General features: G+C 35.6%; 1 protein-coding gene across 3 annotated transcripts in view; it reads left to right on the forward strand.

The window, feature by feature from the left end:
- Nucleotides 1-13,903, forward strand: part of LOC115981557 (mediator of RNA polymerase II transcription subunit 23) — a 47,453-nt gene that overhangs the window by 17,421 nt on the left and 16,129 nt on the right. For all 3 annotated transcript variants that reach the window (XR_004089375.1, XR_004089374.1, XM_031103775.1), the window contains exons 10-18: nucleotides 862-956; nucleotides 1,163-1,325; nucleotides 1,449-1,694; nucleotides 6,114-6,284; nucleotides 6,499-6,612; nucleotides 6,701-6,826; nucleotides 7,326-7,474; nucleotides 11,541-11,781; nucleotides 11,868-12,639. Coding sequence is in view for 1 of the 3 variants with exons in the window: in XM_031103775.1 (XP_030959635.1) it covers nucleotides 862-956; nucleotides 1,163-1,325; nucleotides 1,449-1,694; nucleotides 6,114-6,284; nucleotides 6,499-6,612; nucleotides 6,701-6,826; nucleotides 7,326-7,474; nucleotides 11,541-11,781; nucleotides 11,868-12,639 (2,077 nt within the window). In the remaining 2 variants the exon portion in view is untranslated. The remainder of the gene's footprint in view (nucleotides 1-861; nucleotides 957-1,162; nucleotides 1,326-1,448; nucleotides 1,695-6,113; nucleotides 6,285-6,498; nucleotides 6,613-6,700; nucleotides 6,827-7,325; nucleotides 7,475-11,540; nucleotides 11,782-11,867; nucleotides 12,640-13,903) is intronic.

The following is a 13,903-nucleotide window of genomic DNA, read 5'->3' on the forward strand; positions in this document are numbered from 1 at the left end:
GTTCATGTAGTTCTCTTGTTGATTTTTTGGACTTAATGAGTTTCCCTTTGTAATTCTTTAAGGGCGCTTGCATTTGAGTGTACCTTTTTGTAATAAATTATTCTCTTAATTATCATAAAAGAAAAGGTGAATCTACTAGCGTGGGTTTGCTTTAAAACTCTATTGATGGGGATGTGATTGGTTTTCCTTGGATAAGCATTTGGAATGTTAAGGTTCCTGGAAAGGTTGCTTTCTTTGCAAGGACGGTAGCGCTGGATTACATTATAATAGTGAATCTCTACAGAAGCGGAACATATTGATTATCGATTGATGTTGCGTGTGCAAGAATAGCAGGGAATTAGTTGAGCACCTTCTACCTCATTATACTGTGACGAGTTATTTGGTTGTTTGTGTTCACTTTCTTGGAAGTTTCATGGCTTATGCAGAAGACAGTGGTTCAGATGCTAATCTATTGGAAATGGAGATCTCATTGTCACAGAAGCTCTAAAGCTTGGAATGATGTTCCATTTCGCATGTTGTTGACAATTTGGCTTGACAAAAATAGCATATCCGTTGATGACTTTGGACATCTAAACAACATCATCAAACAATCAATGTTAAGATGTTTGTATGATTGGGTTGCTGTTTTAGGAAATGTTCTCTAATATTCTCTTTACAAATCTTGGATAGCTTAAACTTAAGTGTAATATTCAGGAGTGGAATAGGACATATTCTGTACCTTGTCTATTTATCTTTCTGAATAAATTATTTTACCATAAAAAATTCCTCTTGCTGCCTCTAGTACTCACCATTTTCTTACCTTTCTTTTCAAGATATTTGTCTTACAGTGATGATGTATCTTATAACTGCCATTTACTGCAGAATTTGGCACAAAGGAACCCAGCATTATTGAGCAAGCCTGGTGTAACTCTTTTGGTGCTTGAAATTTTGAATTACCGTTTGCTGCCATTATATAGGTGATACTTCTGTGTTCCATGTTTTTGAATCATAATATTTTGATCAATTACCATGTGCTTCTGGATCTCTTTATTCCAAAATTTGCCTCTTGGTTTAGAGTCCAAATTTCCATAAACTTCAGACACTTTAAGCTTGATTCCCTTGGATGCAATCTGATAGTATTGCAACTTAATTTGTCAGTTTGACATACTCTCTTTTACTGTAGGTACCAAGGAAAAAGCAAAGCCTTGATGTATGATGTCACAAAAATAATTTCTGCAAGAAAAGGGAAACGTGGAGAGCATCGTGTATTTAGATTGGCTGAAAACTTGTGCATGAATCTTATTTTGTCACTCAGAGATTTTTTCTCAGTGAAAAGGGAAGGGAAGGTGGATACTATTGTCTTCCAACTGAAACTTTTTTTTTTTTTGGGGGGGGTGGGGGAGGGGGGGATTTTTTTTACCCTTCTGAATTCAACTAAAATATGATTCTTCTGTTTTTTCTTTTTGAAGGGTCCTACTGAATTCACTGAAACTTTAAATAGGATAACCATTATAACACTTGCCATCACGATTAAAACACGTGGAGTTGCGGATGCAGATCACCTGCTTTATCTTCAAACTATGTTAGAACAGATAATGGCAACTAGTCAACATACATGGTCAGAGAAAACACTGCGCTACTTTCCTTCTGCTCTTCGTGATGCCTTAATGGGGCGGATGGATAAAAGGAGCGCGGTGATTCAAGCATGGCAACAGGTTCATTATTTTTATTTTTATTTTTGGTTCCTTAATATGCTTCTTTCTAGAATAATTTCTTCTTCTTCCTGTTGAAATTTCCTTTGTATTCGTTAAGATTGAAAATGTCTTTACTCATCTTGAAATAAGTTTTGTGACCTGTCATATTACGACAAATTATGAGATTTAATAGGGCTAAAGAAAGTGAGAATCAGGGACACGTATAAAATTAGTAGCACAAATGTTGCTTGCTACTTCTATCCTGCCTTTTCTTATATAATTATGATTAATTTCTACTCATGAAAATATTTCCACAAAAAGTAACAAATATCCTCCCCAAGATTTATAGGATGCTACAAGTGAAACTTAAATGAATTTGTGTTCAAAATGTTTTTTGCTGACTTGGTTAGACTATTACCATAAAAGTTCAGTGCTTCATAACCATCTGGAAGAAAAAAAAAATCAGCAGTGATTAAATGGATCATCATGTTTAGATTGTAAACATGAAGCACCTTCTCACATTATGAGTGATGACTCATCTGTTGTACAATGTAATTATTGTTCTGAACTAATGGATAAGATGCCACTGCACATATATTAGTAGCCTGTTCACTATGTTTCTTCTTGATGCTCACATGACATTGTATGTATGGTTTTCATTAGTTGATCTTTTAAATTGAGCTGTCCTCTAGGGGAATCTCAGTTTCTTTCCTTTTGTTATTTGTTGGTTGCTTCATTCAACTGAACTATGTCCAATATAATTTTTTTTGATAAGTAATAAGTTTTATTGAACAAAAGCATTGAGTCCAGGGTGTATGCAAACAAATTTTATTGAACCTATGTCCAATAAAAATTGTTTGCATACCCCTGCTGTTTTTGTGCAACCATGGTGTGGTTAGGGAAAACAAATCTTCTTTGGAAATCTAAAGTTAAGACAAAGTCCAAGAATAAGTGCCCATAGTAATTAACTAGGTTATCAGTATATTTAGTTTATGTTTTATTTGGTTTTCTAGAGGGTATTTTATTTCAGTATGGGCTGTAGTTGTGGCCTGTGGGTATTATTTTACTAGTAAGTCTGATTTAATTTATGAATCTTTATATGTTGGCTTTGGTTCAATTCAATTAGGGTTATTTTCCTACAAATAATTTTAAGGGGTTCGAGCCTTGGCTTCAAACTTGCACTCTCTCTATGAGGTAGGGGTACCACTTGAGCTTTAGGGCTCGATTGTCAATTAGGGTTTGGATTATTAGTCAAAGTAGGAGTCTTAGTTCTATTAGGACTAGTTAAGAGTTAGGGCCTATATAATTGTATTATAATTTTCTTTGGGATGTTTGTTTCATTCGGAGACCAAATGATTGGGAAATGGGTGGTGTGGATGCATTTCTTCGTACTTGGGGCTCTAATTTACCTCCAACTGAGAATGGAGACCGTATGCGATGGAAGTTGACGAAGAATGAGAATTTTGATATCCGCTCGTTTTATAATAAGTTAAGAGGACCTGTGCCCATTATATTTTCTTGGAAAAGTGTTTGGAAGGTTAAGGCCCTCGGCGTATTTCCTTCTTTGTGTGCACTGCTGTATGGGATAAAATCCTTACAGGTGACAATTTGAGGGGTAGAGGGATGGTCTTTGTTGACTGGTGCATTATGTGTCGTTGTAATGGGGAAACAATGTATCATTTGCTACTGCATTGTGGTAAGGCCTACCGGTTGTGGAGTTTGGTGTTTAGATCTTTTGGGATTTCTTGGGTCTTGCTAAGATTGGTTGTGGATACTCTCTTTGGTTGGTGGGATTGTCTAGTATTTGGAATTTAGCTCCGCTATGCTTAATGTGGTGTTTGTGGAGGGAGCGAAATTGGAGGACGTTTGAGGACATGGATAGTTCCGATGATCAGTTATTGACTTCTTTCAGTGGCTCCCTTTTTGATTGGTCTAGGGCTTGAGGATTCACCTCTAGTGATTCTCTCCCTATGTTCCTTAGCTCCCTTCTTTGTAATTAATATATTTTCTTTCTGTTTTTTATCATCTTTTTCTGTACTTTTTTCCTCTGCCTTATGATTTTTTGCATGAGGTAATATTTTTGAATATACATCTTTATTACTTATCAAAAAAAATAAAATAATACTTGTTCTAAGTATGTGGTTAAATGATTAAATTTACTATAACTCAATAACTTAACATTTTGGAGCAATCGGTAATTTAACAAGATATTAGAGCAGGAGGTATTGAGTTCAATCCTTGTCTCCTCCACTCTACCTCTCATTTAAATTCCCATGTGTTGGGCATCACCTATTAAAAGGTAGTTTCAGCCCACACGTGAAGGGGAGTGTTAGAAATATGTGATTAAATGATTAAATTTATTATATTCCAATAGCTTAAACTTTTGTGACAATCGGTGTTTACACAAACTGTTTGGTAATCTGTCACTATTCACAGCACTGTTTATGCACTGTTCAAGCATACTGTTCATAGTTTGTGGGTAGATAAGATTTCCATATCTTCTTACCTCTTTGCAATCATGAATCAATTATTTTCTCTTCTCTACAAAACCTAGTCATTCTGGAACCCTAACCCCTCTTAACCATTTCACAAACCTTCCAAACCCTACGCTTACCACAAGCACACGTAGGCAACTAGACAAGTCCCCCAATCTGTCATACGTCATCATGTGGATACATATACTTCTAGGAGTTTTTAAAAAATAAAAAATAAATAAAGTTATTCCCTTGTCTCAAATTAAGTAGATTTAAAATTTAAAAAAAAAAAATCCTGTCTGAAATTAAGTACCAGATTTTTAATTTTGTCAATTGAAGACATGTTCTTTTTAAAAGACATCAATGGGAGGCCTCTGTTCATTTCACACTCATCCAATCATGCATCAAATGTAAGCAGAACATTGTCAATTCCAAAATGGACTTCCCATTCGCTTCAAACACACAAGCATTTGGTTCTACCCAAATATTCCATATTATGCATGATGGAATCACATTCCTAATATCAATGTTTGATTTTGTCCAAATTGCCCTTTGAGCAAGTCAATAGTCCCAATACCCTCTTAGGCATAACCTAGTAAATCCCAAATAAACAGAATACCATTGACTGCAATTCTTGACCAACCTCACAATGGAGAATCAAGTGATCTATGCATTCCCTATTTTCCTTGCACACACAACCACTGCAAAAATAAAGAGTTTATCAAACATACAATTTTCTGGTCTGTTTTCCCACATTTTCTCATAAACCTTACATACCTTACACAAACTAAAAAATGCTATAAACCAACATTTTTTCCCTGAAACATCATCCTCAACCAAATAATACCTACTTTCTCACCAAAACAGCATTTCCACATTTTCTTGCCAAACCAAACAAAAAGAAAGAAAAAAAAAAAACACTTACACACACACACAAAAACTCACCAATGGCTAGAAAACCACTAGAGCTGCAATGTCCCTTATTAAACCTGAAATCCACTCACATGATAACACATCCCACCCATTGAAAAATTTTGATGCTAAGGAAGGGGAGTTTGGACTCTCTGATGGGGAGAAATGTGAAAAGGTTTAAGTGAGGTCCCAAGTGGAGCATATTCTTTCTTTGGAAGAAATATCATGGAGACAAAAATCGAGGATGTTATGTATCAAGAAAGAAGATAATAATACTAAGTTCTTCCACAAGGTGGCTAATTCCCATAGAAGGTATAATCATTTGAGTATCTTGGAGGTGGATGGGGTGATTTATGAGGAGTCCGAGGTAGTTGCTCAGGTAGTGCAATTTTATAAAATCGGGAATGGTAGTTGCTTAGGTGGAGGCCTTTTGTGGAGGGTTTGGAGTTTGATCAAATCGGGGGAATGGAGAGAGGTTGGCTTGAAAGGAAGTTTGAGAAAGAGGAGATTCTTTAGGTTGTTAGAGACATGGAAGGGGATATAGAAATTAAACTCCTAAACCAACAAGGAAATGAAAATAACAAAATACTTAAAAGAAATATGAATTATTAAATGACTGGGTTTAGTAGGTCTTTAAGCCCAACTATTAGCAAGCTCCATCCATTAGGTCACGAGTTGGGCTGTCTTCCTTTTTGTCTACACCCAGAGGTTCGTATAATCTGAGGACTATAGCTTGTGTCCGCACCATGGGATGCATTGTGTGCATTTAGTTAGCTTATTTTCATTGGCTTATTTTGCTTAAAAATAGATAGGATAAAAGTGCCTCTGTACGTAGAGAAAATGAGATTTTAAATAGCTGTAAATTGGCCAGCTTAATAGATAAGCGTACTAATCAGTTATACCAAACAGAGGCTTACTGAAGCAATGTTTCCCAATCGATATTAAAGTAAATATGCAAATATAAACCTGCAAATTGTATATATATTTTTTCAAGTATGTGCTTTCTAATAACTTGAGCATTCTACAAGTGTTAGAACTTTAACTAATTGTGCAGGTGGAAACCACTGTAATTAATCAATGCAAGCAACTCCTTTCACCGTCGGCTGATCCTTCTTATGTTACAACCTATGTCAGTCATAGTTTTCCTCAACACCGAAACTGTCTTTGTGCCGGTGCTTGGGTACTAATGCATGGGCACCCAGAGAGCATAAACAGTGCAAACTTGGTATGAAAGTTCCACTTATCCTGGAATGATATTTGAATAGTATTTATGCAATGCTACTTCATTTCTGTACAGCGTTTTTCTTTTTCCCCTCCCCTGGGAGATTGTTGTATCGCATCTTTAAGAACAATTATTGTATTAAGTTATATCAATTTACCTATCAAAAAAAAAAAAAATCTTTAAGAACAATCATCTCTTCTCTTGTAATGGAGAGCAGGCACGTGTCTTGAGGGAGTTTTCCCCAGAAGAAGTTACAGCTAATATTTACCAAATGGTGGACGTGCTACTTCATCATATTCAAATGGAACTTCAGCATGGACATCCCTTACAGGTACTAGATTGTGCCAAGTTCTTTTAATTTTTATGTAGCTATGCCTACTTGTTTGTTCATTCAGCCTTTTCATGTTTTTCGTTTTCAGGACCTTTTGTTAAAAGCTTGTGCAAACCTTGCATTTTTTGTTTGGAACCATGAGTTGCTTCCCTTTGATATTTTGCTTCTGGCACTTATTGACCGTGATGAAGATCCCCATGCTTTGCATATAGTGGTACGTACTTATTCACTTATATCTATTTTGTATTATTAGTGTGATCTCTGTATAGTGTTATTACAATGAGCTCTAGCTCAAATGGCATTTCCTCACTCCATAGAATGGGGCAGAGGTTGAGGTTGTAAGTTCAAGAGCTCTGTGTAACTTACCATTAAAAAAAAAAAAAAAAAAAAAGAAGGAATGTAATGCTATGTGCATATAATTGTTTATCACTATCTCATACTAATATCTTACTCAAATTATTGCTTGAATCTATTTAAGTTTTTCAGACTTTTGGATTTTCATTCATGGCATTGTGGAGATTTACTTGGTTGTGTTTATTTTTCTCGAGCTCTCCTAGAAATTATAGACTTCACCAATTTTTATTTTATTTTTGATAAGTGACTTGATCAAACTTTTATTGATGGTTGTATGAAAAATTCTTATCCTTGTAAATGAAAATGAGCAGTCATTAGTTGTGTTTAACGCTTATGATGGTGTAATCTGTATGTTGCAGATCAATTTACTTGAGAGGCAAGAGCTCCAACAAAGAGTAAAATTATATTGTATAAATCATAATCCTCCAGAGCATTGGCTTCACTCTGGAATGTTCAAGCGAGTTGAATTGCAAAAGGCTCTCGGGAATCATCTCTCATGGAAGGACAGGTGACATTTGTAAATTTATAACTTGCCTAGTTTGAACCAAAATAGTATGGTATGTTCACTGAGACCAAGGCCACAAAATCTAATTCTGAGTTAAACCTTGTCAACTGAACTAACTTGTGGTAATATCTGGATCTTAGAACAGAATAAACATTTTTTTTGGGCTGCCTGTGGCAGCTCTTGGTGAAGGTTATAGTTGGAGTTTCTTAAAGAAACTTGCGTACTTTCTTAATGTTGGAAGTAAAGGGATGCAAATTAAAATGAGAGAGAGCTCAGCTAAAAGGTAACAGGTGGCTATCATTCTCATAATGGTATTTTTGAGAATGAGATGCAAACATGTACAACCAAGTGATTCAATAGATGCAAAGAGTGACGTTTTTTGCACCACAATGAGGACCCATAATTATCGAGAGATTGAGAACAAATGTGGTGCCTTGTTCCTTTGTGCTACAATTTCTTTTCTAACAGAAATTTCATCTTACATATGGTAAGCAAGCCTTGTTTCCTGATGACTCATCCAAAGGTCACTATCAAAAGGGTTTAGACTTGGATTTGTATAAATCCCACCTGCTGTTCCTACTCTATTCAAACAATCAAGTACCATCAAAACAATACATTCAACTTTAATTGCATCCAGATACAAACATCAAGTATCCAATACGTTCAACTTTTAACACCCAATAAAAAAATCAATCACCAAAACCATCAAAACTAAACTGTAACTAATATAGGCAAAGCTTCAGCACCAAATTTAGTTATTATTTCTTAGTCATTGAAATGAAATTGAAAAAGAGAAATGCTCTAAATATCACACATTCATGACAGCAAAGAAATTAGAATTAAAAAAAAAAAACCAGTTTTTTTAGTATGTTTTCAAAATACAAAAGCATGTGCTTCTTGCACGATTAACTTTGTTAGGTTTTAGTGGACAATATTATAGGATGTTCAATTTTTTGCAAACCTCAAATCCAAGGGGTTTAATTATGCAAATTGAAAGTCAGACTGAATTGACTGACACTAATGTCAAAGTTCAAGGGCGATATTTGTAATGACCCCTAAATGTTATGACAAAAAACTTGATGAATCAAATGTTATTGATGTGTTATAAAACAAAATAATTGATTAATAAAATGAAGTCAAATAAAACATAATTTATCACCTAAAAAGAATCACATGCATGCATGTGCTCAAATACAGCAAGTCAACAACAACAACAACAACAACAACAATACGTTAGTCCCAATTTTTCAAGGTCAACTATGGATCTTCAATAGATTAGTTGGGGTTGACCCACATGTATTCTTTTCTTCCATCCTATATTATCTAAATTCATACTCTCTATTACTTCCTTAATTGACACATGCCACTTTTACTAATGCTATTTCTAGTCTTCCTCTACCCTTTTTTTGTTCCCTCAACTTGAATCAACTCATCTTTTCTTACTAGTGTTTTAGTCACTCTCCTCTAAACTTGACCAAACCATCTTAAGCAACTCTCCCCATCTTTTCATGAATTAGGGGCCACTCCTATGGATTTTCTCATTTCGAATCTTATCTTTCCATTTATTTCCATCTATTCTTCTTAACATTCTCATTTTAGCTACACTCATTTAATGAATAGGTTGTTTCTTAACAGCCCAACATTCACTACCATGGAGCATAGCTATCTTATGAAAATTTTCCTTTAACTTAATAAGTATCCTACATGCAAACAGTACTCCTGATGCATGTGCTTCAATATGAGTCTTACAAATTATTCATATGTGCAATTGTTTCTTGGTTTTGTCTAGTAGAGTATTCACCAAATTAATACTCAATACTTGTTTCTTTGTCTACAATCATAGTCTACGAACTCTATTTTGTGGCAAATTTCTATACATCTTTTATGATGGTAATCTGTCAAACTAAGGGCAGAATCTTGTTGTCTCTGTACATTTCGTTGTCTTGAATTTCACAAAAGACGCTAAAGCCAACACTTTTTGATAGGTAACGTAAAATTTTATTAAAAATCATAGCCAACCCGAGTACATTGGAGATGTACTTTAGGAGATGTACTAAGAATACAACAATCAAGTAAAACAGGAAGGGGAAAACAAGAAAAAGGAGATAGAACCAAACTCCATTCAAGGAGAGTGTGAAAGAAAAAAGACTTAATCTCTAGCATAGACCATCACATCTCTTGAAACTTCTAGCATTCCTTTCTTGCCAAATACACCACACCAATCAATATGGCGCAAGCCTCCAAATAGCTATATTACTATGTTGCCTGAATTTACCATGCCAAGACTCGCATGACTCAATAAACTTATATGGCATAACCCAGTGAATCCCAAACAAACAAAACACCAAAGACCACAGCTCATATGCTACAGAGCAATGAAGAAGAAGATGATCCACCAACTCCCCACACCTTTTGAACATATAACACCAATCAAGGATAATAATACACCTTTTCTGAAGGTTATCTGTTGTTTAAATCTTACCTAAAAAAGCAGACCAGGAAAAAAAAGTTACCCTTGGAGGAAGCTTGGATTGCTACACCACTTTCCATGGGAAAGATATGACAGGAGGGGATAAAGAAAGATAATATCCTCGTACCTCAAACCTCTACTCATTGTTGGCTTCCAACAAACTTTGCCAAGACCAATACCCTGCATAGACGAAGAGTAGACCATGTCCATAAATAAAGCCAACACTTAACAGTCCAGTAACTCTCCTACACTGAACTACTAAATAAATAAGACTAGCCATGCAATTGCAGCCCTTGGCTAGCATTTAAATGAAAGCCAAATATAAACTAACATATTAACCTAATAAAGTACAATGAACAGTAATTCTGGGACAAAAAAGGCTTCTTTGATGTTGTGGGGGTGATAGTTTTGACCTTGTGCTTTGAATTAGGATTTTCCCCCAGTCATATAAGTACTACGACATGAAAAGATGCAACAAGGGTTATGTTTATAACAGAAATAACCCATTTTTGGATATAAATAGTGAGATTTCTTGAAAGTTACGATAGTGAAAGGTGTGTGTGGGGGGTGGGGGGGGGGTGGGGGACGTGTAGGAGGATAAAATTGTGTCTATGTTGCATGAACACTTGTAAATGTGAACAGTAACTTTCTTACATGGCATGGTATAGGCATGTAGTTTGTATTTGACATGGCTTTGTTGGATAGGTACTTACTAGGACATATGGGCCAAAGGGTGAGATGTGGAGATTTTGAATAGTTTTAGTTGTCTGCCTTTCGCACTATCCAGGACTTGTGCTCAAGTCCATGCACCATAGTTTATGTTCAAAATCATAAACCTCTGTATTAATTATTTTATTGGTAATTGGTTACACGCACCCAATGAATTTTGTACCCATGACCTTTCTCTCCACCCACACTTGTAAAAGGAGGAAGTGCTATTTGAGCCAGATCTCTTTGGTACTTTCCTATCACTACATCACACTGTTGTGTTTTTCTTCTTGTCTTCTGCTGCTCTGCAGCTGCCTGTGTAAATCCATCAGCTTGTCAATGCTGTGTCAGTTTTGGTATCTTAGTTATATTTGTGCAAGATAACTGCCTATCAAACTAAAATTTTTGAAGTTTACTAATTACGGATCCTCTTCTTGTCAGTATTAAAACTACAAGATTATATTCCATCCAGAATTGTGATTAGCATATACAGGGGCCAAGTAGAATAGAACCACCAAGGTGGCTATCATAACCATCATGGTTACTTTCGTGGTCCATCTTCCTGCCAGTCAAATTAGTAACTTAAACTTGTATATGCTTTCTGAAATCTCTTTGCTTAAGAGGTGTAAAACAGAATTTGCTACTTCTATTCAGAGGATCATTGTGGTCCTGGATGCAACCTGTTTGAGTGGCATAGAGTACCTTTTTAGTTTCTCATGTTTCATGTAAAATAATTTATTACTTCATTGTATCAATATTAATCAATTATGTACTCTATGATGGTGTTATTCCGAAGGCATCTTAAAGGGCATCGTTACCAATCTTTTGCTACAATCTTATCTATTTTAATGGTTGTATATTCACTGACATTGCTTGAAATAAGCTTCACAGGTATCCCACATTCTTTGATGATGTTGCAGCGCGTTTGCTTCCAGTCATCCCCTTAATTGTTTATAGACTTATCGAGAATGATGCCATAGATCCAGCTGACAGACTTCTTGCCATGTATTCTCCATTTCTTGCTTACCACCCGCTAAAATTTACATTTGTTCGTGATATACTTGCGTATTTCTATGGTCATCTTCCTGCAAAGCTCATAGTCCGGATATTGAAGGTTCTTGATCTCAAGAAGGTAATGATACTTCCTTCTATTTCTTTTTGATCATTACAAATATAAGTTCTCCTACAACTTTCTCATTGGCTCGAAATTATTTTCAGATATCTTTTTCTGAGTCATTCGCACAGCACATCACTTCACAAAATCCTGTGTGCCCACCTATGGACTATTTTGCGACTCTCTTATTGGGACTTGTGAATAATGTTATACCGCCATTACATAACAACTCGAAATCTGGATCAATGGGAGAACATTTAAGTAATTCAGTGCGTGCTCCACTTAATAAGACTCCAGCAACATCTCAGTCTGGGCTGGGAAATGCTTCTGAGGGCCAGAAAGCATTTTATCAAATTCAGGATCCTGGCACCTACACTCAATTGGTCCTTGAAACAGCTGTCATAGAATTACTCTCTCTCCCTGTGTCTGCATTCCAGATTGTGTCTTCATTGGTCCAGATAGTTGTCAATATACAACCAACATTAATTCAATCCAGCAATGGTCTGCATGGAGCTTCAAATGGTGTTGGGCAAGCTTCCGTATTGCCAACATCCCCTTCAGGAGGAAGCACAGATTCCTTGAGTGCTGGCAGATCAACTACATCGGTTTCAGGAATAAATACCTCTAACATTGTTTCTCGAAGTGGTTATACGTGCCAACAACTATCTTGCTTACTGATCCAAGCTTGTGGTCTCCTACTGGCTCAGCTTCCTCCTGATTTCCACGTGCAACTTTATATAGAGACATCACGTATAATAAAAGAGAGTTGGTGGCTCACTGATGGCAAAAGGTCACTGGGAGAACTAGACTCTGCTGTTGGCTATGCTTTGTTGGATCCATCATGGGCTGCTCAAGACAATACCTCAACAGCCATCGGTATGCTATAATATATATGGTGGCTGTTTACTGATAAACCACGTTATATTTCTTTGCATGAGATTTATAATTATTCCAATTATATTTTCAATTATTCTTTATTGATCATTGGACAATGAAATCTCAAGTGATTTTCATTGTGCAAAATATTGTCTTGTGTGATGTGGATTATTTGGAGGGAGCATAATAGTTGTAATGTTGTATATTTGAGGATATGGAGCTTACCAGGGATCAGCTCCTTGCTTTATTTGCAGGGACCTGTTTGATTGGTCTCGTGAGTGGGGTTTTACTTATTGGGAATCCATTCCACTCTTTTTAGACTCACTTTCTTCTTGTACATAGTTTTTATATATATATATATATATATATTTTTATGCTGTTTGTACATATTTTTTTGATGAAGTAGTCTTCTCTAAATACAATTTTCCTTACCTATAAAAAAAAAAAAATTATATATATATATATATATGCATGTGTGTACATATGTGCCACTGCATGAAAAATATAAGTTTTTTCTTCACACAAAAATTTGCATTTTGAAAATTCACTTTGATACTACTTTTTAAATTTTATTTCCAAACCCATTGTCAATTTTTAGTGCCGCCATCATATTGATGGCTCAGGTGTGTTAGCTCTATCTAATGTTGGCCCTTCAAAGCAGGTTCCTCAGAGGAATAAGATTATATTCACTTGGTCCTTACTGTTAATCTCTATTTACTTGACAAGTAAACTTATAGAATTGCTGTGAGTTACATTCTTATGAGCTGTGATTCATGTCAGTGGACGATGCTAAAGCTTCTTTTTGTTTCTATGGCTATAACTTCTTTTCATTTTTTTTTGATAAGTAATAAGATATATTGATATCAAAAAGGAAACACCCTAGTACACAAGAAGTGAACAAGGGGACAACAAATCAAAAACAAAAATTGCAAGAATCTAGGAAAACAAAAAAAGAAGGGAAAGGTTTGTTTTGCAAAGCAAACAACCAATCCAACAAAGTTCTAAAAATGAAAAGCTTGAGGTCCGGAATAGATTTCTCAATATCTTCAAAACAACGACTATTTCTCTCCCTCCAAAGACACCACATTAAGCCATGAGGAACGATGGACCATATATAACTTCTTTTCATGTATGTAAGGAGTATAATTTTCAGCCGTTTAGGAGCTTTTGCTGCTGAATGATAGCCAAACTTTATATGCTTGGTTTTGTAATGTCTGATTGGACTCAAGGAGCTTCTTGTTCTTATTTCCAAGTCCAATTAGGG

The sequence above is a fragment of the Quercus lobata genome, chromosome 3, assembly GCF_001633185.2.
Source record: "Quercus lobata isolate SW786 chromosome 3, ValleyOak3.0 Primary Assembly, whole genome shotgun sequence".
NCBI lineage: Eukaryota > Viridiplantae > Streptophyta > Magnoliopsida > Fagales > Fagaceae > Quercus > Quercus lobata.